General features: G+C 32.3%; 1 protein-coding gene across 1 annotated transcript in view; it reads left to right on the top strand.

The window, feature by feature from the left end:
• Positions 1-25,604, top strand: part of LOC124361767 (synaptotagmin-15-like) — an 83,935-nt gene that overhangs the window by 23,016 nt on the left and 35,315 nt on the right. The window contains exons 2-3 of the mRNA XM_046815733.1: positions 6,085-6,190; positions 24,751-24,910. Of these exons, the coding sequence (XP_046671689.1) occupies positions 6,097-6,190; positions 24,751-24,910 (254 nt within the window). The 5' untranslated portion in view covers positions 6,085-6,096. The remainder of the gene's footprint in view (positions 1-6,084; positions 6,191-24,750; positions 24,911-25,604) is intronic.

Below are 25,604 nucleotides of genomic sequence, written 5' to 3'. Positions count from 1 at the left end.
GTGTGTTCAAAACTGCAACGGTGTTGAACACTGCGGGAAATCAAAAAGTTTTGTACAAATTATACTTATTAGAGTAGTGTTAAGAAAATATTAAGTTACCATAACTTACATACGGCATCACCCGCAATTTTTTTGCATTGAATTACGTTTTGGTTCACTTCCGGTTTTCTTTATGCCTTCCAGTTGAACCTACAATGGTACTCTGGGGTACAGCAAAATCAATCGTGTCTGGAAAATCCCATAGATATCCAGGAGTGGCACATCACTAACCCCCAAACGTCGAGATATTATGAAATAATATGAAATGGGTAGCTCGATAGGTCTAATCTTCGGATAAGCGGAGTGACTGTTGGAGTTAGTGTGAGCTCTCTAAGTGTTTAAGGGCTGTTTTCGTTGTTTCTGTTTCTGGTGATCTCTTCTGTTTCTTATTTCTTCTATTTCTTCTATCTAGTTTATCAGACAGTACAGGGACGTGCCACAACTGCGCCTGCTTTGATCGGAGAGTCTGGTACAGAGCTGGCTTCTCCTTCTTCCAAGGAGATATGATTGAGATTAATTGCCAACATTTTTTCCTCGTGGATATTGACAGGAGGGGGGCCCCTAACCCCCCAAAACCTTACCCATCCAAGTATTATCCGGTCACTCCGGAAGCAGCGTAAGGGTCCTTTAAGGACTAAGTCCAATTTATCCCTTCTTATCCTAAGAGAACAATAAAAAATAGAGTAAAAAAGATTACTATTTTGTAAACATCACTGTATGTAGTCGAGAAATGTATAATAATAATAACGTAATGGTTTTTTATCCCTAATAAGAGGTTGTGAATGATGAGTGTGTTAAAAGAAAAACCAGTACATTTCCAGGACACTATACTGAATATTCAGAGAGATAATTATAATATACGAATTATCATTCTGTTTATTTTATGTTAATTGATATGGATTCCCTGACCGTCCATCAGTTAACTGCATCTCACGCGCAGCTATTCCTTAACAACAACATTTATTATCAAACAAAAAAGATTCTGAGTTTTTCAAACGAAGTTTCAAACGATTAGCTGTTGTCTAGATTATATGTTAATTTTTACTTAGGAAATTAAAAATGTGATTTAAAAAAAAGGAAAAGAGTTACCTTGATTAATCTGTTTCAGTTACCTTGGTTTGTAATATGAATTGTTGATGTCACGATTTGTATGTTTCTTATATTAATCAGATTAGTACTGATTGTTAGGGATTTGGCTCTACAAATGGTCAATTCCTTTAGCGTTAAGAAATTTTTCTGGTTTATTTTGATTATGTTGAAATCGCATGTGCAGATAGTAAATTTTGCTACTTTCTTCATAATTTTGATGGTCAACATCAAACCGATGGTTGCTCATTGATGCTCTTTAAATGGATTGGTTGTTTTGTCAATTATAATATTTGGGATAGAATTGTACAGGTTAGTTGATAAATATTCTTTTTACCGTTGTTACTACTTACATAATACTATGCCGCATCTTGGCTTGTTACAGCGATTAGCGATTACACTCGTTTTAAATCTTATGTTATTACATCTTAAACTAACTTCAAAAGTTCAATTTCGGCCTAGAATGAATATTTTGTAAAACTACGAGGTTTTAAAAGATTACTTCTGAGGGTTTATGAAAATAAAATTTATAGTCTCAAGTGATGATTCCAAAATGGGGCAAATACAGCTTCAGATAGAATTTCCCTGATTCTTTATCAAGCCAGGAAAATGCTGATCATGAATTCAGGAATTCCAGGATTAGGATTTGTGCATACTAATTCACACACGCAGTTAATTTAGTTGCTTTGATTTAGTTTATCTACAAAATGTTTTGGTTACCCCCTTTTTCAGAAAGAAAAAAACTATGAAATTTTGTCTTTCTTTCTACGAATTTTAGACTTCTAATTATGATTTTCAATAAATATCTCAGTATCTAAGATTGCTACTGAATCTAGGTGAGGTAGAACATGAGAGTTTTACACTGCAAAACTTTTTTTTTTTTTTTTGATTTCGTTATTTTTTTTTTTTTTTTTTTTTTTTTTTTTTTTTAAGATGGAAGAGAATGTAGGTTAGGGTTTTTGATACGTAACCGAAAAAATTAGAAGTGTATAATTTTGAAAAAGTTAAAAAATGTTTAATAGTACTGTAAAAAATTGGCGTGTTAAGGAGACAACTTAATTTCTATAGCAATTCCTTTAATTCCTTGAAAACTTGAAATTTTAAATTATTTTTTTTTACTTTTAAAATCATGGTCATTAATTTAATAATGAAATTAGAACTAGGTTTAGTATTTGGAGAACTTTGAGACCATCATGTGTGGGAATATACGTGTACTGCACCGACATTACCTAGTACTACATCTTCAGGCAAGGGCTGATTAATCTGAGCTAATTATATACATATATATTAATATGTATATATAACATACATATTTTACATTATATACATTGTACTTATTTGCAAAAAAGAACGTTTTAATTTTATGAAACTACAAAGTATTTACAAATGAAGTGTAAACTAGAAGAGATAGAAATAAAGTTCAAAAATGATTCTTTTTAAATAAATTTTGATTTGATTTGCCACATGATATATCTTCTAATTTAAACATTTTTGCACACGGGGCAGCAAAGTTTTTGAAATTGAAAATGTTTGTGCTGTAAGAAAAAAAATGCAAAAATGGTCATACGACATGGATTCTGAAAGCATATCTTTTGCTCTTTCTAATAATTAAAATCACCGCTTTAAAATTTAAGTACAAAAGTATCTAAGTACTTGAAGTAATTTCATAGATTCGTACCTGTGACTCTACTTTTTTGTGACGTCATGTATTTTAAATGTGACAAAAACCATTTTGCGACGTGCGCAGTATAATATTTATTAGGGTTACAGTTTACTGAGTCTCTCTACGTCAAACAGTTCAACCACAGAGGTTGCTGCCAGGTGGTCTGAAACACGCTATATATAAAACTCTGATATAACAATATAGCTGTGTGGCGGTGTGTTGAAACAATTCAATCCGCGAATAGTTATCCAGCGAAGTGTGCAGTTTAATTTAGAGTGAGAATTGAATGTGGTGTTCTATGTGATACAATCACCCATTCAATCATGAATGAATGAGAAAACTTTCACATTCTTAATTGAGAAACAAAACCAATGCATATTGATTGGATTAAGTTTGTGTTATACCTATTACTGTAATATTTAAAATTCCAACAAGCTTTTATTATAGTCAGACTGAGCTGAGTGTTTACATGTTATTATTATGCTGATGAGCATTTCAAAATTTCTTTAAGTAAGCAACTTTAAAATAATATCAATATCTAGTAGAACCAAACATATATTTGTTGTTAAGAATATATCTAACAATTTGAGTAAGAACGTGTTCAAGTTTTGGCAGAACTCAATGATGACAGGCAGAATAAGCCTTTAAAATGGATCGGCTTCTCCTTAAAAAAGGAAGAAAAGATTAAAATTTTGTACCAAATCAATACCAAAATTAATTTTCAATATTCTAACTAGGCTTAGTTACAGAACTAACATTTTGAATGGAACAATTTGTTAGGGTTACTTATCAATTGAAAGAGTTTGAAGATTGACTTCGAAGAAAATCAGACATTACTAACAAAGTTGTAATTAATTTTAATATGATTTGTGACTCAGATGCATCCATTCACAAATCTTCAAGAAAGTAAACCGTCATCATTGCCAATTTCTTATTCATTGAACGTTTGGTATTATGGAAACACGTAAATTTAGTGGTAAAGTAAAAGTACAAACAGTGTCACTTACTAATGTGTCACTTACAGTACTAATGTGTCACTTACATTACTAATGTGTCACTTACAGTACTAATGTGTCACTTACTAATGTGTCACTTACACTACTGTGTCACTTACTTGTGTCACTTTCAGTACTACTGTGCCACTTACTAATATGTCACTTACAGTACTAATGCGTCACTTACTAGTGTCACTTACAGTACTATTGTGTCACTTACTTATGTGTCACTTACAGTACTTATACGTCACTTACTAATGTGTCACTTACAGTACTAATGTGTCACTTACTAATGTGTCACTTTCAGCACTACTGTGTCACTTACTAATGTGTCACTTTCAGCACTACTGTGTCACTTACTAATGTGTCACTTACAGTACTAATGCGTCACTTACTAATGTGTCACTTACAGTACTATTGTGTCACTTACTTATGTGTCACTTACAGTACTTATACGTCACTTACTAATGTGTCACTTACAGTACTAATATGTCACTAATACCTAATGTAAACCTAATATAAAAATGTTCGCTATCGCTGGGCCGAATAACACAGAGTTTCAATCTTCAAACTTGATGTTGATTACGCCCCATTCACAATTTTCAGTCTACGCTTCAGTTCATTCTCAAAATATCGGGCGGAAAAGACAGAAAAAAATTAATGTTCCTACCCCTCGAGTAATATACTTCGTTAACGCTCAGCGAATTGAAAATGAAAATTACATCCAGATAATTGTAATGTGAAAAAAAAAACTTACCACAAGCCACCAGCGAATCAATTCAAAACATTCAACACTTATTCAAAAGCCATTAACATACAGTATTCGACTCTAAAAGAGCAACATAAGGAAATCGAACATTTGGTTATAAAATACTACTCTTATCGATTAGATTTAAACAGTACTGTTACAGTACTTATAGGGAATTTGTCCAAATCAATGAAATCTTTAAGGTCAGAGACCTTTACGTTGAGCCCTAACACCTCGTTTTGTGTTAAAAACGTCTTTGAACAAAGATATAAATTATTTCAGAGATAAATAATTCCTCTCAGTTTGTAAAACTTCATTGACTAAAGGAAATAATTCAAACAAACAGTTTGACAGTCACCCGCGTTTGTGTGCAGTGCGCCCTGGGCCCTAATGTCGACGACCTCTCCTCCACCGCAGCTCCGTCACATTTTCCTCACTCCCACACCACACGCCACAGGCTAAAATCTGCAGTACATTCTGCCTTTACGTTGAGCTCTAACACCTCGTTTTGTGTTCAAAACGTCTAAATAATGCCAGGAATAAATAATTCCTCTCAGTTTGTAAATCTTTATTGACTAAAGGAATAATTCAAACAAACAGTTTGACAGTCACACGCGTTTGTATGCAGTGCGCCCTAGGCACTAATGTCGACGACCTCTCCTCCATCGCAGCTCCACGTCATCTTCCTCACTCCCACACCACAAGCCACAGGCTAAAATCTGTAATACATTCTGCTAGTTTGTATGGAGTACACCCTGGGCTCTAATGTCGACGACCTCTCCTCCACCGCAGCTCCGAAACATCGCCCTCACTCCCACACCACACGCCAAAGGCTAAAATCTGTAATACATTCTGGTAGTTTGTATGGAGTACACCCTGGGCTCTAATGTCGACGTCCTTTCCTTCCACCGCAGCTCCGAAACATCCTCTTCCTCACACACACGCCACAAGCTAATATATAATAATTTATACGTAGTTCGCCCACAAAAATCATCAATAAAAAGTTTTATCTATCGCCGTCCATCTGTCGACGTTTTAAAAGTCGTCTATTTGTCTGATACCTCTTTATGGTAAGGTCCTGGCTCGTAATTTTCTTTCCCTTGTTTCTAGGAAGAAACCGATTGATTTTCGGATTTAAAAGTCTAGGACCAATACGTCTGTTGTCCATATGTCTGATAAATCTTTATAGAAAAGTCCTGGCTGTATAGATTTCTTTCTTGGTGGTTTTCGGATCAAAGAGTCCCAGTCAGTTTGTCCACCTGTCTGACAAATATTGATAGAAAATACGTAGATAATTGAAATTTGCTGTACTGGTTTCTCTTCATCTAAGGAATAACTTTATTCATTTTGGGGTTAGGAGGTTAAAGGGCAGTCTATCCGTCAGTTGATACATCTGAGCGAATACACTTCGTCATGTTCTGTCCTGCCTTTTAATACTCTGTTGTATTAATTGTTAATCATAAAACCAAAATTAACACGATTCAATCGTAATGTTTTGTATGATTTATATACTTTTGTAAATACAAACATATTTATTGTACGATTTGTTACAGTGAAGGACTAACATGGGTCGGGACGAGGGGGCCGAGCCTGAGGCTTCCCTGCCGGCTCCCGAGCCCGCGGCCGACGTCATTGTCAAGCCTCAGCCCTCGCTTCAAGGTTAGTATTCACAGGCTAGGAGACAAATATTGCAGGGTCCTTTTTAATTCTATACGCCAGTGTTCATAATATAGTTTTGTAACTAACTATTCAAGGATCTTAGTCTCGTTCCTACGTTATAGAAACTGGTTCTTGAGAATTATATGTGGGGTTTATATTTCTTAGGATTGTAGTTTATTTTCTAGCTTGTAGTTCACTACACATCATTTACACTACACAAGGATGAGTAGATTTGCAATAAATGTTTTTATTATATGCAAAATATTATTCCGGATTACCTCTTGAGTCTTTTCTTAAGAACTCTTTAACCTTTAGAACTCATACTATTTTGAAACGTTTTTGCCATAAAACACGGAGGCTGTCTTTATGATTTTCATTTTGAGATTCTCAATGGTTATTTCTCTCTCTAACAGTCAGACGGACTGCCCTTTGACCTCCTGACCTCAAATCAAGATGGTGTAACGAAACTTGTTACACCATCTTGCAATGGTGGACACTTCTCTGAATAAAAGAGGTGGAATGAATACTGTGGATGGATTGACAAGAACCGGCCAAGCTCAGACAGTATTATGTTCTTCTATTCACAGATCTTTTGATGTTGATACCAACGTTTGACCGGAAGGCTCATGTCACCTTGACTCCGTCTGTTTTATGTACGTGTTTACAAACTTAACCACTCCAACTCAAAGTTGATATCAACCTGTTAGACATTGAGACACGAATGTAGGGGAATCGATAGACGTGAGGTTTAAGAGGTGAAAATACTGGCGGCTATCTCATTTTTACGCCCTTGAGAAACATTACGTCCTTTAATCTCTAAAACCCTTATTTTAGTCGTATAATTATTAAGTATGTCTTATTTTAAACATATGATTAACTCGAATCCACATGCTGTTTTGTGTTTGCAACATCTCTTACAGCACTATTTTAGTCGTTGGATTATTGATGACGTCTTATAATAAACATATAATGAAACTCATTCCTATAGCTTATAGGGTTTTTAAAATTTCCAATGGTTATTTAAAAAAAATATCGCACCTTTTTGTAACTCATTATATTATTAAAAACTATAACATTTACATGAAGAACTAAATCCAAAGGTTGTTTGACTACAGCCTGCTCTTCAACGATAACATTTGATTGGCGGGATACGTATTCAAAATATAACCGTATTGGATTTTCGTTACAGCCCAGTTGTGTATACTATACCTTTCATCTGACTAGTTAAATGTTGTTTACATAACAATAAGTGAGAGGAGTAGGTAAATAATAATTACGGTATTATTAATCAAAACCAATGTAAGAGAAAGTGCTAAAAATAATAACAATTTCAATTCTGTCTGTCCATTTGCACAATATATCGAGAATGTACACTGATCTTTAGACTTAAAGATGATATTGCATGTCTCTCCATGGGAGTTTGCTGAGTTTTACCGAACATTAAAAATTTTTTATGATGAAAATGAACAAAATTGCAGAGTAAACGAATTCGTACAAAAACTGAGAACAATCACATGGTATATTAACATGTAACACGTAGCCTAACTATTCATAGGAAATCCCAGAAAGACTGCATATGTGGACTATAAATTTGGCATGGAACTTCAGTTGTACATTGTTAAGAATGGGTTCTACGATGATGCATGTCCATTCATGGTATTTGGCCAAGCGTCATTGAATCTTATCGTGTAGAAGGCTGGCAAAGTATTTTCACTTCTTTGTCTACCGAGGGAGTGTAAAATTTCATTCCTATCCTGTTTGCAGAACATCTCAAATATAAAATTTGCTGTATACATTTTTCATACAACCTCAGGGAAGCCTGTTATGTAAAACGTGATGTACCAATTTTCCCACCTTGTTTTACATGAAATGTAAATGAAATTTTATACAAAACAAACTATCTTAATTACAATTGCCAACACACTGCTTACCTTCTTATTTTCATATTCCTACTCTTGTCGGAAAAAAATTAAGCTTTTTATTTTCATATTCTTTGTTTTGAAATCTCTCAATTGTGCAATTTTTACGGAAATGTATTTAGGAGTATATTTTCACCAAAACTGGTGTGAAAGATTATCGTGCGTGCAGAAAAATTTGTAGACGGTCGAGATGAACTATAATTGTCTGGAAGTGATACCCAAATATCGGTTTTACTGAATGACGTGCTCATACTAATACTGTATAAGAATGTCATTTTTTGTCAGTCAATTATAAACCAAAGTCAGATATGATTTTTCTTTCTGACAAAAAACGAACGGTATATTCAGTTTTATTGGAGATTAAATAATTTTGAAGTAATAATCATAAGCACTCTATACATAAATTATATTCAGTTATCATTTTTATAGTAGAATGTAACAAACACAACATTTAACCCATACCTACCATTGCAGCGTGCCATACTACGACACTGTGGCCCTAGAAAGTTTTTGTTCGATATTGTAAAGAGTTTTAAATCCATATGCCAAGCAAAAACTCGTTTTCAACCCACGACCGTTGCGTGGTTGACCTCATACTCTATCAGTATGCAACAATCCGTACCGGGATTAGTGGTTTCATCAGGCCGGGATCATTGATGTGTGAGGCTTTAAAGCTTGGGTGAATGAGTTCAGGTGGGTTCATTGAGAGGAACATATCTGAGAATAATTATACATACAAATACAGACCTCAATCATGTATACGAGTATATATATATATGGTATGTTTGTGCAGTTCGGAATATATAATTTTTATTAAACAAATTATAAATCCTTATTCTTAATTTTAGGAATACATTAACAGTTGGCTATAAATTCCCCAATGTTAAATTATAATATATGGAAACGTATAATTAGTATAAAAACCAATATACATGGCCGATAGATTTTACATGTGGCCTCTTAGATGCGCGAGAGGGGAATCACGGACTTAAAGAAGGGGGAGCGGCGGCGTAGGGGAGTCGGCTCACAGACTGAGCTCCGACTTCCCCCTCCACTCCACATGAGCAGTAGGCTACTGCGCATCGTCGGGCCGAGGACCACGTTGAATCTCTCAACTGTACTTCTCGAAAACGCAGTAAATTTGGCACACGTTTCTTACTTCACATTCCAGAAAAGAAGTTCAAAAGTCTCTTCTCCTTAGCTCATTTGGGAGAAATGGAATTTTATAAGTATTAGCCTGAACTTGTTTGTTTTTATAATAGCACGAATTTTCTAGAATAATTAAAATACATTGGTCAGTGGAATGTGGTACTCAAGTAAAGTAAATGTGCTATGTGATCATTTAAAAGCGCGGTAACCAGACTTTGTAGCACTCATATCCACTCAGCGGGAAGGCAGTGACGTAAGAGATGCCATGTAGCCCGACCTTCTGCTGTTTGAGTGTCAAGTTTTAGTTCCTCCCACTCAAACACAGTTGAACAAAGTAACCTCATTACATGTGTTACTATGTCACATGTTACAATGACAAGTGGCTGTATAAAGTTTGTGCAAAGTCATGTTTATTATACGAGTTCAGAGATAATTTAACTTCGTAACCCATAAGACCAATATAGTAATGATCACTAACGCTCAGCCACATTCGATAGAATGACATGCACAATGATCGAAGTCGATATAACCTATATATCAATTAATCTTAATGTACAATTTTAAGTCTATAGTCTTTACAGGCCCTCAAGTAAATAGGCTTCGCTTACGCTCAGCCAATACAACTTTCGCTCTGGGTGAACTTTTCGTTAATACTGGGTTTGATTTATTCATTGCTAAAGAAAATGGTTTGTTTTCCCATTTTACTTATCCTAGACGGATTATCTATACAATATTTATTGTAAGGACAGAACAATAGTGACCTGTATTGAAGCTTTCGTGGGTTTGTAGTGACTAATGTACATCCTTATGTTGTGATGTATCATATCCTTAGCCAGTTCTGGTTTTCACGCTTAAAGGAGTATTATAAACCTCAAATGTGTTCACGAGAAAATGTCTCGCATTTTCATGCTGTCTCGTAAATATGAAAAAGTCTACGATTTTTAAATAATTCTTGTATATAATAATAAAAGCACTAAAAATAATTTTTATTTTACATCTCAATGAAATATTTTTGATTTTAATTAACCATCGCGTAGAGATGTGATACTATTCCTGGCCGAAACGTTTTTTTTAAACAACTTAAGGTAACGGTCAAAAGCATTAATGAAATCTGGGGCCGCTACACACGCTTATGATATTCTACTCTTCAATTTTAGTTGCAATTGATATATCTATGCTATGGAGTAACCTTAAGGAAATTTTAACTGAATTACCTTAGTTAATGTAGGCAATGCAAGCGTTTTAAAATCAATGAAGACACAATTAAGATGTCTCAATTCGTTTTAGCAAAGCTAAAATATGGCTGAAAATAAATTTGATTTTCGCAGTTTGTTCTTAAGGCTATACACTGAGTGATATGTTTTTAGCGATTTAAGAATCCAGAAAAAATTACATTTTTAAATTTAAATATTTTAGAGAAAAACATGTTTTTTAAAGAATGTCTTACTGAAATTGATTTTTATGAAGTAGTTTTTTTATATAAATACTGTTCAAATTTCATAGTCCTACCTTCAACCATTTTTCTTTACGCCGGATTGTAATATGCTTACAACCCATCGTGGAATGATCAAAAACATTGTTCTACTCATTCTGTTTTCCAAGAAAAATATCTTAATGTGCTGTTACCAAATTTTCGTTTCAAACTTAACAACTATATATTTCAAAAAAGCTTACACCATTTCATACGTCCTTGAAGCATTATAACCTCGAACCTCCCTTATCACAAATGTCCTCCTAAAATTATACGTTATAATGTTATTGAAAGAGTTTTTTTATATTTTATAAAAAAACAAAATAACTATTGTGTAGATACATTTTACCACTTGCTTTGATTTGATTTCAATAATTTTTTAAGGAATCAAGCATATTTTCCGGTTTGTAATTCATAAAGTAGCTATAGTATCTTCCTTGCACCGCCCTAGAATAATATCGCATCAAAAATATGTCTGAAGAGGTACAAAGCAAGGGAATACTAAAAATAACGTGGAGCCCTGTTTATATGAAACATTCTATGTATCTCATCTAATGCAAATTACCCAGCGTGGAGCTTCTTGTCGGCAGGAAAGGGAAAGCAAGTTGTAACGCAGGTAGATTCTCTCTCTCCCCTGTTACGTGTTCTACATAATCTTGAGTATATAAAACACACGAGAACACCCACTATACTTCCTTTGAGGTTTAATTTCGTCTCAAAATTTCATAATTACCTCTTTTACTGCATTCGCACTCACTTGATATGTGGGCAGAACACGTATAAAATACACGTATTACACCCTCACTGCATTAAATGAAGGGCCAACCTTCTGAAATATATTCAGACACGTGAATTCCTTTACAAATTCACTAACAATATGCAGCATGAATAATTATAACGTAATTTTCCTCAAACAAAATAAACTCGTAATAAAATCAATCAAGGTATTTGTATAGTTGTATAATTGAACATTTTTTTGTGTTGTGCAAGTAATGTATTGGCGGCTAAAATATATTATATATTTTATATTCAAAAGTACGTAAACTGAATGTTTAAATCAAGTTTGATCACTTTAAAGATACTCAGTTATGATATCAATATTCTTGTAACAAATGAAAAACTAAATCTAGTTCAACTCTTTATATACATTTTCGTTCAATGTGTGTGATCGTTTATAAATACTGTTAAAATAAAAAAGAAATACAGAACGAAAAAAGAAACTTTAATACAAAAAAATAATAATCATATTCATTACCAGCATAATGTTCCATCAGATATGGCAAAGAGTACAATTAAGAAATGATTATTCAAGAATCACACCTAAAGGAAAGGTTGATTTTAATATAAGATGATGATTTATTTAATGTTTTCTGATATAACATGTATTATGTTAATTACCGCGTTGTGCTACGTTATTGATAATTTTTAATTTATAACACTTTTCTAAAAAAAATGTAATCATATGCTCTGGTTTAAATTTAAATTATTAATAATTTAGTTCTGGCATCTCATAGTACGTAATATTACAACATATCTGTATAATGAACTGATGATGAAAGTATCAAATAAATAAAGAATGAAAACTATTATTACAAATATATATACAAGTTTTTAATATGTTTGATTCCAGAATTCATGTTAATTACATAGAATAACGAAAAATTAATACTGTTGAATATTAGGGAGAGCGCTGTGCAAATAATACGTAGATTCGTTTATTTTATGCAGGTGCAGTGGAGGGGTCTAGAATTGAAGGTAATACAGTATGCAAATTTTATCCTTGGTTAGTTTTGTGGCCAAGACCAACCTTATCGCGTAGAGCTGGGGGAAAATAAGGGGTTATTTAAACTGTGGTTGTCGCACTTTACAGTTTTTTTATATTTATGTGAGGCCAGAAAACTGGGACTTTATGATAACGAAACTAAATCTGTGTGAGATTTTGAATAGGTAGTGTGTAGTGGCTGACTTTTAATAATTCGTTATGCTTATTCCTCCGTAGTGATTGCGGTTTCGAGAATAAACTATGTAAGTCAACCAGATATTGTTTACTAATTTCAATAATACTGTGTTTTTTACGTGTTTACACAATACACGTTTTCAATATAAGTGATGTTTTGAAATTAGAAATACACACATATTCAAACGGACCTTCATCTTTTAAAATTAGAAATTGTTATATTTAAAACATTTATATAAATTCTGCCTATAGGCAATTCGAATTTAAGCTATTTTGAGATTGAGCTGTAGTTTATTTCACTTAAAACGGAATTACAAATTACAGTGCACATTAGACACAGTAGTCTTGGCAGGACTTAAAATATTATAATGTACATTCCAAATACTATGATGTTTGAATACTCATTCGTGTGCACATTTTATATGACTACTGTTTATATTTAAAGACAATCCAATCAAAATTTTGAAAACTTACCTATATATCTGAATCAATGTTGAGACTGAGAGCTAATCAGGTAGCATTGTAAAAGAAAAGCATAATTTATCTCAATATTTAAAAGGCATCGATTGCTCGGCTATCGGCTCTTCCAGACGTTTATTCCAATCAAAAATGCTTCTCTTCAGGTAATCCTGAAATAAGAGCCAGTCGTAATTTTGTTTAGCTTTTGAATCTCCTAACTAAGAACACTGAAATGATACTATAAAAATGTATCCTTCTGGTTGAAAACTATGATAGGGCTCTATCGTATTACAATATAAGTGCTTTCACTATGATCACTAAGCCAGCCTTGGTATTCGTCCTCTCAAGCATAACATATTTCATGTATTCCTATTTTATTTAATGTTAAAGAACTATGCAGAAATCTCTGTGTATTTCGTTGGTACTCATGAAAACTGTTTTGCTATCCGACTTCAGGACGCCAAAAACACTTCTCTTTTAACTTAAATGCCAATATTCCTGAAGTGGGTCAGGAGACTGGAATACCTCCCGTGACCACTTATTTTCAAGAGTGCTCATTATACAGTTTGGAAGGGAAATGTATACGGTGTACTTATATACACTAGGGAATAGCGTGCAGAACCAAGGGTAACGGCTAGTATAAATAAAAGGGATTATGTTTTGTTAAATTACTCTTGAGTTAAGACATAGCACAGTTATTTATGCATTACTAGCAGTTACCCACGGCTTTGCACCTGTATGATCAATTCTGGTTCATGTGCATTATATTTCCAAGAAAATATATTCATACACAGATCAGAGAAGCCTACTTTTGTCAAAAGACACCTTAGATAGGTGTCATATCATAACAGTCTTTTAATATATATTAAAAGTTTAACAATAACTTTGTCTTTTATATCTAATATTTAGTATTTTATAAATATGTACAGTTAAAATTACATTCACAATGATACTATTTAGTTCAAAAACACAGCCCAGCGAACTTTCATCTGGCATGGTTCTTCCTAACTGCTTCAAAGGGAGTCTTTGGTGTCAAATTCAGACCATCTTATGTTTTGGGGCATTTTGTAAGATAAATGAGTATATTAATTTTGTACTCACTATTGTAAATAAAATAAAAATATTAAACAGCGTAAACACAGAACATTTGATAACATCAGAAATGCTCTTTTGGCTAATATTTCACAACTTTAGAGACCAAGAAGAGATTTATCGCCACTTTAAAAACCAGTGGAGCATAGTCCGGAGGGGTTTTTGAAATAAGGATAGGCTTATATTAATCCCAGAGAGCCTAAGAACGTCCATATAACATTTTAGCGCAATCGGTTGAAGAGTATATGCGTGAAAGCAAAACAAACAAACAAAGGCACTTTCGCATTGATTATAATATTATTAGGATTAGGATTTAAATATAACATACAACAAATGTATATACATACACAGCTCTGAGAAGCCTACTTTTGTGAAAAGACACTTAAGATAGGTTTCATAACAGTATTTAAATGTATATAAAAAGTTAAACAGTAACTTTATCTTTTACATCTAATACTTAATATTTAATAAATATGTACAGTTAAAAGTGCATAACAGTTATACTCGTACTATTTAGTTCAAAAGCACAGTCCAACGAACTTTCGTCTAGCGTAGTTCTTGCTGACTGCTTCAGAGGAAGTCTTCGATGTCTAATTCTGAATGATTAGGGCATAAGTTGAACATAAGTTTTAGGGCATTTTTAAAGATAGATGAATACTTACCTAATCGTTGAAATATGAAACGGCGTTAAAAATATTTGTACTTACTATTAAATGTAAAAAAGTTGAAAATAATAAGCAACGTATACAAAGAACAGTTGATAATATTAGAAATGCTCTTTTGATTAATATTTCACAACTTAAGAGACAAAGGTGGTATTTTGTCGCAACTAAAACTTAAAAACCGCGGGATGTAGGCCCGGAGGGATTTTTGAAATAAGAACAGACCTATATGAATCATAGGGACCCTAAGAATGTCCATATCAAATTATAGCGCAATCGTTTGAATAGTTTACGTGTGAAAGCAAAACAAACAAACAAAAGTTTTGTATTTATTATAATATTATTAGTATTAAGATTTAAATTTAACATACAAAAATGGATATATACAGTTAGTTGTGGTGGTCTATACATTGAAAAGATGAAAGACACGTACTTATTTCGGTAAGATTTACCCTTATTTCATTTTGATCATGACAACTCTTAGCCCTACTCGTAGCTTTTTGTCGAGATCCGAATTAAACTACGAACATATCAAACCTTGTTTAATGTCACTTGGGACTGTCACAGTCGCGCGTGGGTGGACACCATCAGAAATTGAAATTGCTGATTGTCTCTTCTCTATCACCAGGGTGTTAATGTTCTTACAGTTTGGAGGCAGAGTAATATCTATTTGTACCACCTTCAGTTTCCTAAACGCGGTTCATCACCGACTGTGGTTGCTTTATCTAAAAAATTGTGTAACTAGAAATTAATCACACGGTACGAACATATGAACATAATTTATTTAGTCGCACAATTGTAGTTCTAAAAAATTAAATATGTCGGAGAAATAAATTAAGTGGCTAGAACTTTGACGGCCAAAGTTCAATTAACAAATTATTTTTAGTAAAATATAAATACTATGAATTACTAGTATAAGTCTATACTAAAACTTGTATACAATAGTTTTTAAGTCACTAAAGCCGACAGTAATATTTGTATAATGTAATTCTTAACTGTTTATTCTGGTTTTAAGTTCTCCTTCCACAGACTTTTCCTAAATCAATCCTACTCTGAAAAATCTCGAAATAAAAGCCATTAAATTTTATGATAGTAATTTAAAAAAATGTCCTGTGTTTAGAGTGCGTGAAGGTCAATAATTTTAACAGAAAACTACTGACACACTGTCATATATGTATTTCATCGCATAGGTCTACAATACAGGGTTTTCATAAATGAATGGTACAATTTATACATAAAATAAAAAGAGAACCGTACGAAGTACATTAAAAATATTTATTTTATTAGAATCCTCGTTAAAAGCAATTTTATACTGATACATTTAGTACATTTCAATGTGTCCACCACCGATAGCTCTGCAGACATCTAATCTATGGTCGATCTCGGCCCATACACTGTGCAGCATGTCTCTTGTAACCGATGATACTGCCTCATAAATCCTTTCCTTTAAATGAGCTAAATCACGGATCTTCTGAGAATAAACAATGTTTTTCACGTATCCCCACAAAAAAAATCGCATGGAGTCAAATCCGGGCTTCTAGGAGGCCATGCTATTGGGCCAACCTCGACCTATCCATCTTTGTCCAAACTTGTCATTCAAAGCATCACGAACAAAGTCCTTATAATGGGTTGGCGCACCATCTTGTTGAAAATACACCATATTGACATTATAAAACTCGTCAATTTGAGGAAAACAAAAATTCTCTAGCATGTCCAGATACACATTACCATTAAGACTTTTCTCGGCAAAGAAAAAAGGTCCAATTACTTTAGTCAGTCCACACCAGACGTTTACTTTTGGCGTGTCTCGGATTATTTATATGATCTCATGAGGATGTTCAGAACCCCAAATTCGAACGTTGTGTCTATTAACACACCCGTTAACATGAAAAGTTGCCTCATCTGTAAACATAACATTATTTAAAAATGATTCATTTTCTTCAATCTGATTTAAGATGTAAGTTGCATACTCCACACGTTTATTTTTATCATTCGGTTTGATCCCATGCAACAGTTAAACTTTATAGGCATGAAAATGCAGCCTTTTATGCAAAATTTTATGCAGGGTTGTCACTGGGATTCCAAGCTCCAGACTCCGACGTGGAAGAGATTTTTGTGGACATCTAAGACAAGATTCTCTAACGTTTTGAATTGTTACCTCTTGATACAGTCGGTCTCCCAGAAGACTTCCGTTTTTGTACCGATCCAGTTTCTTTGAATTGTTTACTCCCACGCGTAATGTTGTTTCTATGAGGTGGATCTTTGTTAAATAATCTTCTAAAAGCCCTTTGCACTAAAACAGAAGACCTTAATTCACTAAAAAATAGCACACACTTGGCTTTTTCTTGATCAGAAAACATGTTTCTAGATCAGAATCAAATGTTTGAAGTTATTGCACAATTTAACCAACAACAAAATATACAGCTGTTTTCTAACACAGAGCAATAAAACTAATTGAGCTGAAGAATTCAGAGGTGCCAACCATATTTTTCTACCTTGCATAGCAAATTGTTTATAAGCATTCAAAATTGCACCATTCATTTATGAAAACCCTGTACATTTAAGGACATTTAAATGTTTTATAATCTACCATTGAAGACGCAACATTTCAGGCTATAAAGTAGTAAAGACCTTTTGTACGAAATTAAAAAAATGTTATCTCGGTTTTTTTGAGCAGTTATATTATTTTACCTTTTAAAAAGTTAAAGTATTTTATTTACATTACCATTTGGGGAATTCTTAACCAGACGTAAACATATTACATAATAAAATTATTTAATGTAAAATAATTTAATATATCGTGTATAAAAAACTCCGTCGTCATGAAATATAATATTACAAATTTATATGCTACTGCAGTGCTCATCCTCCAGCATCCAGTATTCACAAATGGTCATGGATTTTTTAAATTAATGTAAATAGCTAGTATATAGTTATTCCTAATCTTGATTCAAACGATTACCCAGTATCAACTATCTGGTATTGCACCCTCCAGCGACTTCATCACAGAGAGATGTCCTCATGTTTACAGTACGTACCCTACTAGATCAACATTGTACGTACATTCAGAGACTAGTACTACCTTTGATCACATAGCCGACCTGACAAGATTATGTTGGTACACACGTCTAAAGTATCTATTGTAAGTTTATATAAGTAAGGGTTACATTAATTAAAAATTTTAATTGATCGATTTAACTCATTTTTAACCCTTTCCTTGTCCACGAGGATACCAGGTCTGTGTGAGGACCATATCAAATAGATTACACCAGCGAAGTGGAAAATGGTTAACACTAATGAAAGATGTACCTGCCTCCTTTTCTGGTCCACGAGTATCTCAGATTTGTGAGAAGTTCCTATCAAATAGACTACATCAGCGAAGTTGAAGATCGATAAAACTAATAAGAGGTGCACGTGCCTCTTTTCTGGTCCACGAGTATCTCAGGCTTGTGGGAAGTTCCTATCAAATAGACTACATCAGCGAAGTTGAAGATGGATAAAATTAATAAGAGGTGCACGTGCCTCTTTTCTGGTCCACGAGTATCTCAGGTTTGTGGGAAGGTTCCTATCAAATAGACTATATCAGCGAAGTTGAAGATGGATAAAACTAATAAGAGGTGCACGTGCCTCTTTTCTGGTCCACGAGTATCTCAGGTTTGTGGGAAGTTCCTATCAAATAGACTACATCAGCGAAGTTGAAGATGGATAACATTAATAAGAGGTGTACCTGCATCTTTTGTGGTCCACGAAGATCCCAGGTCTGTGGGAGGATCCTATCAAATATTTAATATCAGCGAAGTTGAAGATCGATAACATTAATAAGAGATGTACCTGCCCAAATAAAAGTTATACCTCAGCTTTCTCTCATTTAGACAAATAAAGATTTTAAGAATAATTGCTAATTAATTCGTTAAAATATATAAGAAAAGACTTTTGAATCCATTCACGAGGGGTTTAGAGTATTAATACATATATTTTGACGGTCCTTGTGATTTTCAAGACATTAAATTTTTCTAACAATAGTTTTAATATGTTTTACGTTCCAAGTATTTTTCGATGTTGTGTAATTATAGACATCTACCAAAAAAGAACGGATTACGTATTTTTGGTTTTGCATTAGCACAAAAAAGCCTTTTCCAAATAAATGGTATTTAGAAACGTTTTTTGTAAAAGAATTAACATTCATGATTTTGATCTAAAATGAAAGATGGTTAGGTACTTAACAAATTCACGCATTTACGCTATTCTAGCTATAAGGAAATTTTAATAAATGTTCACACAATTTTTTTCAGAACCCTACTTATTAAAAAATATTACTAAAAATTAAGCAAATGTAGGCCTAGCTTTTATCACTATTAAGCTGCATACAAATTTCATTCCTTTATCTTCTAAAGTTTTCTTGTTATTTCAAATTTTAGATAATCGCATTCAAAGTTTAAAAACATTTTACACCAAGATAATATATTGTGTTCTGAGGTTAAATTACATGTATTTATGCTATTAAGTATTGTTTAATATTTAATGTAAAATATAATGTTAATATTGTATTATAATGTAAGATTGATTGTTTAATATTTTTCTTGTTTAGGACCAAAAAGTAAAACTTTAAAGATTTTTTAAAGACATTATATTTTGCGTTTTGAACTTTATCCACTTTAACAACTCTTAATAAGGAAATTTGTTTTAATATATATAGAATTTCACAAATGTAATGTAAGAATTTCACCATAAACATGCGGTTTGGCTAATATGAAAGATTCTAATCCATAATTAAAAAAAAACCAATAACACGACTGAAAATAAAATTAAAATAAGTTTCTTTTGGTGCAACTGTATCGAATTTTCCACTTTCTGGAAATTTTATTTTTTCTACGTGAACACTCAACTAAGAATATCTTATCTCAGAGCAAGTTTTTAAGAATGTCCTGCATAAATTTAAAAAATGGAATATGAATTTTTAACCAGCTCCAAGAAAGAAGCTTAAATCCACCTCTATTTTCTTGAATATTATACCCATCTTGTCGTCTGAATTATTCGTAGCTCTAGTTCACGTTCTACATTCAATGCATGTAAGTTAGCGATATTTTTCAAAATAGATGGTTATAACGACGGTAAAATGTGGTTTTAGAATCTCACAAAGGCTTATTGTTGTGATCTTTCAATAACGCTAGCTATTTACTTTACCCCTCTTTGTTAAAAGCTCTTTATTGTATTACAAAACTGGTGACGGACATAACAATATATCTTTATACTTTTAGCAGTAAGAGAACTAAATAGCTTTTTTCAGACACATTTTTGTTCAATTTCATAACAGGTTTCAACAAATACTATTGTACTATACGTTTACTAATCTGCAAGATATACAGTATTTTAACCTGTAATATTCTACTATATTTACATATATTTACATGCGTTTTGATCATTGAATGTTTTGAGTATTTTAAAAATTGGACTAATGGACAGTTTTCTTCACATTTCAATCAAAAATGTGTAAAGGGAACAAAGTGCTTGTTGTTCATCATATGGAAGACTCTTAAAGATAACAACGATACTTTATTTACAGTAAATAGTTACTCTCGTTCATTTATTAAACTCAAAAAGTGTTCGTAATATTCTTGAAGTGTAAAAAGTATGAAGTATTTGTGCAAGCAACTTAATTCAAGTCTTCGCCACTCATAAATCAGCCATGAAAATAAAATAGTTCACTTGGTCCTATTTCCCTTAAAAATTTTACATGTGGCTATTTTACATTAATTATACGTGACATGATACTATTTTAAATGTTTTTAAGAAGTTTTGAATACCTCTAAAAGTCCATAAAGCTAATTTTGTTTTTAGACAAGTTATAAATGGGTTGTTAGTCAATTAAAAAGTTTTAAAATAAAATTGACAATTATGTTTGTATCTTAAAAAATGAATATATTAATTTACATTGATTAATTTTACCTAAGTTTTCTCTAATTAAAACTTAAGTTTTAACAGAATGTCATATTTTGCGTGTTTTCTTACTCGTAATCTCATTGCATCTTGATTAGTTTTAAATGAGTTAAATTGGAATTCGCAAATTTTAATTGGAAAGTGGCTTTGAAGATACTTTTAAAATGTTCTCAGACTGAGAATGGAATCTTCATATTTAAGAGTAATTGATTTTTAACAAATTTAAAATACAAGTAAAAACTAGAACGTTTAATAATATTTGTTATTGTTCAACATAAAGTAAAAATTAATTGTAACACTCTTTGTCACGATTGGTGTAAAAAATATTTTCTTACATGATTTTATAAAATTAAGGTTTTATTTACTGTAAATGTGTAAAGCAAGAAATGTGCGTATGAAGGAGTGCCATATACATTGTGGGATTTATTTACATTTATGGGTTGTGCTTAACGAACGGAAAGTAACTTTAGGTAAATGTGTTCTTTTTCCTCTTTGCAGTAAACATGTCCCACAGTTTTGAACTCGATGTCGACATGAAAATATAAGCGTTTCTTAAATGTACGAACGTCTTAAAATTATTTATTACAGGTCACGCTCTACCACATGAAAACAATACGATTGACAATAACCATGCCTTATACTTATTACTTGATAATAACATTGAATATTATCTTTCATGGGTTCATACTTTAATTTAAATATATGTTTTCTTCCTAAATAGGCCCATAAGCTTTCTTATTTATGATTATTAATCACACAAAAAGTATTTTTGGCAGAATGATTTTACCTTACAGTGTAACTAGGCTTTTATTTCCTTGAAGTACGATATATAGTAGCTGTAGTTTATAATTAATTGTATGTCCGAAATGAGTACTTTTTTGTATGTAGAGAACAGTTTTCGTTACATATTTCATCGTTATGTTTATTAAAATGAACATCAACTGTCTAGCAATAATTATGTTCGATCACAAAAGTATTCTGTATTGGTGGGTTATTAACCCTGACCGATCCGTACGCAACTTCTAAGATTTGGATATGTTTTTGTTTCTTTTTGCATCTCGTGTTCAACAATTTTAAAATTATTTTTCTACATGGTTCATAGACATTTGAGTTTCAGGGGATTACAATTATATAACACGGATAGTTCTGCTCAACTACATGAAAAACATATTTGTGACAGTAAAACTTGTATTTCATGTACCCTGTGTTCAAGAATCTATTATAACATTTAATATTTATAAATGCGAAAGTGCCTTTGTTTGCTTGTTTTGTTTTCACGTTTACTAGTCAACCGATTGTACTGAAATTTTATACGGCCATTCTTACGGTTCCTGCGATGAATTTAGGCCTATTCCGATTTCAAAAATCTCTCCGGGATACTATCAACTCGGTAAAGTTGCGAAAAATGCCATCTTGGTCTCTGAAGTTGTGTAATATTAATTAAATGAGCCTGTCAAACGTATTCAACTTGTTCTGTGTAAACATTGCTTATTATTTTCTATTTGTTTAAATTTATAGCGAGTAGATTGTCTAAGGAGTACACTTTGTATTACGAATTAAGAATTTAGATTTCAGCGATTAGATAAGTACTAGTCTACTTTATAAAATATCCTAAAACATAAGAAGGTCAGAATTTGACTCTGAAGACTCCATTTCAAGCAGTTGAAAAGAATTATGCTAGATGACATTTCGGTGGACAGTTCTTTTGAACTGATGTACAAATTCCAATTCTAAGTTTTCTAAAATATTAAAAAAATTACCATAAACGTAAAGACTGATATAAAACAAATCTTAGTTCTCTTTTAACAGAAGTAGCCTTCTCTGATCTGTGATATATATTTCCTTAGTCGGAATACAAAACACAATCAACCTGGGGACAAAACACACTAAGAACGAAGTAAATTACAAAGGCCAAAATTATAAACTTTGTGACATATTTTCTTGATCGTAGCTACAAGGCAAACTCAATATTGGCGTCGGAAATATAATTCACTGGAACCAGCAGTGGTCATAAACGTGCAACGCCTACTAAACTGCGTGAAAGGAGCTGGTGACTGCCAACAGTGCAAATATAACACACAATGTATTCCAACTTTACTATACATTTAAGGACTGTTATGAAACCCATCTAAGTTGTCTTTTGAAAAAATTTGGCTTCTCGGAATATATATATATATATATATATATATATATATATATATATATATATATATACATATATATTCTTGATCGTAAGATACGCAAAACCAGCTTTGAAGCAAAAAATACTAAGCCGGAATAAATTAAAATAACCATAATTATACACTTTTTAGCATATTTTCTTAATCATAGGAACAAGGCAAAGTCAACATTAGCGTCGGAAATGTAATTAACTCGAACCAGAAGTGCTCATATAGTTGCAAAATTTCGCATATAGCCGCGGGTAACTGCTAGTATTTAATATTTTACTGGATAAATTTGTGATTAGTTCTATTTGTAATGGTTTATTTTTGTGATTAGATCTATTTATTATATCGTTTTGCTTGGAGAGATAATACTATTTACAACCAGTAATATATTCCTCTCGTTATATATATTATATATAGAACTTTGTGTCACACAATTGTATTGCAAATATTTATCTTAGTGTTTTTTTTATTTCATAAGATTTTTTTTTGGTTATTCTGTATATTGTAAAATTTGTGGTTTTATGCATTATACTACTTTAATTTCATCAAAATTTAACTGTATGTGTTTTGAAACTGACGGAATATTGATAAAACCACATATCTTACGAAGGACAAAAACTGCTTTGTCTAATAAAACATAATACAAAAAATAAAAAGGAAAAACACAAAAATAAGGGAAAAAACTTATACTTGCCAACTGCATGTATATTTTGTTTAATGTATTGCATATTATGTAATAATCCCTTTTATTGTAATAAATTATTCCTATGTAGTATATATTTGTAAGTGCAGATGGATGTATAATTGATTGTATAATTACTGTTACTATTTATTATTGTTGCTATGCTATTATTGTTATTTTCTATATAGTCTATTTTATATGTTATTGTTATGTTGTAGCAATTTATTTTGGCATTGTTAATAATTTATAATGTGGATCATTTTCATTAGCTTATTGTTGGATATAAGAATATCTTATTGTTTTTTCCATGTACTAATGGTGTTACCGTAAATAAATAAGTAAATAAAAAAATAAATAATAAGTCACACGTGCTTCTAAGCACCTGACTCTGTAAATTTATGTACATGTTTGAAATAAAGGTTTTTGTAAACTCTGTAAACAAATTACTGGGAAAATGCACAAACTTTGATCATTAAATACTTGGAATATTTGAATTAGTAAATGATTATATGGTGAGATCAGTTTCTACAATTTCTGAACGGCTCTTATACTTATTGGAGCGTAAAAATGAAAGATGAATAATGTTTGATAATCGGGATAAGTAAAAAAAAGTTCAGTTACTTGGGGGCTGGATGATTGGGGATTTGAGGTAATCACTATATATCGTCTCAAGTTGGCCTTACGTTGGTCGTCCATGCTCTATATCTGACCAATATGAACAGTGAACGTAATTTGAAGTAGCTTTTTTAATTATACAGTAAGGTTTTATATTGCTTGATAAATTATTGCACGGTTTTCACTGAAGAATGTTTTCGTAATATGGTGTGTTATATCTTATTTTAAATAAATAGTTCATGGTTTAAATCATATCGCATAAACGGCGAAATGATGAGGATTCCTAATTCACAAAGTTTCTAAAACGTACTCAACTTGCTGCACACAAGTTCAAACTTGGCAGACTTATTTCTCTAGTAAAATACCAGTATGTGAGAGTATTATGTTGCAATAACTTAATCTCCCCACTCTCTGTGCATTAATAAATCCAGTCCTTATTTCCTGTGCAGATGTGATTATACCGGCAGCAGTGGTGGCCTCTGCCTTCCTGGTGGTGGTAGCCCTCACCCTCTACAAGATCTGCAGGAGAGGAAAGGACCCGGAGGCTGACTCTCTCAACCCCAGTATCGTTGTCTACCCTTCCTATCAAGGGTCTACTCCTCAGTTTCTGTAAGTGAATGTTTCAAGTTTCTACTGTTGAACTTTTGTTCTATTCATAGAGCTTAGCAATAGTGGAACTTAAACGTGGCTCTGTTGGTGGTTTTCTATTTCTAGTCCCACACTGTTTTACCACTAATAAGATATAACCTAATACAATCTATTTGATATTTTAATCTATCCTATTCATTTGACAATATTTTATTGTTACTGTAATAGAAACACTGTAACAATCTGCCCTGGGTATACACTCAATGCTGGTTTAAAGATAAAGATAAGGAAAAATTTTAATATAAAAATCTAACATTTCTCTACTATTATTTAACTAAGAGAACGATTTAATGTGATTGTTCTGTTCAGTAATCTTAAATTCTTCAGAACAATAATCACTAAAGTTTTGTGAAGGGAGTATTTCCACTGTGTATACATTTTGACTGATACCTTTTTCAGGCAGACACTCTCCCAAAATTATATTATTTAATATTTTTATCTATTAATAGATTTATGAGTCATTTGTTTAATTTGGGCTTAGAAGTGCTTAAATTAAACTTAAATTGATATTATATTTAATTAGTTTGCGATGTTGAAGTCTTGTCAATGAAAAAATGGAATTTGTGCCTATGACAGTAACACGATATTGCAATTATTTGTGGAATATTTATTGTGTATTAATTGGGTATTAAATTGGCAATAAATTCCTCGTATC

This window comes from Homalodisca vitripennis, chromosome 5 (genome assembly GCF_021130785.1).
Source record: "Homalodisca vitripennis isolate AUS2020 chromosome 5, UT_GWSS_2.1, whole genome shotgun sequence".
NCBI lineage: Eukaryota > Metazoa > Arthropoda > Insecta > Hemiptera > Cicadellidae > Homalodisca > Homalodisca vitripennis.
The sequence above is the reverse complement of the archived record's forward strand: the minus strand, read 5'-3'. Positions and strand labels throughout refer to the sequence as shown.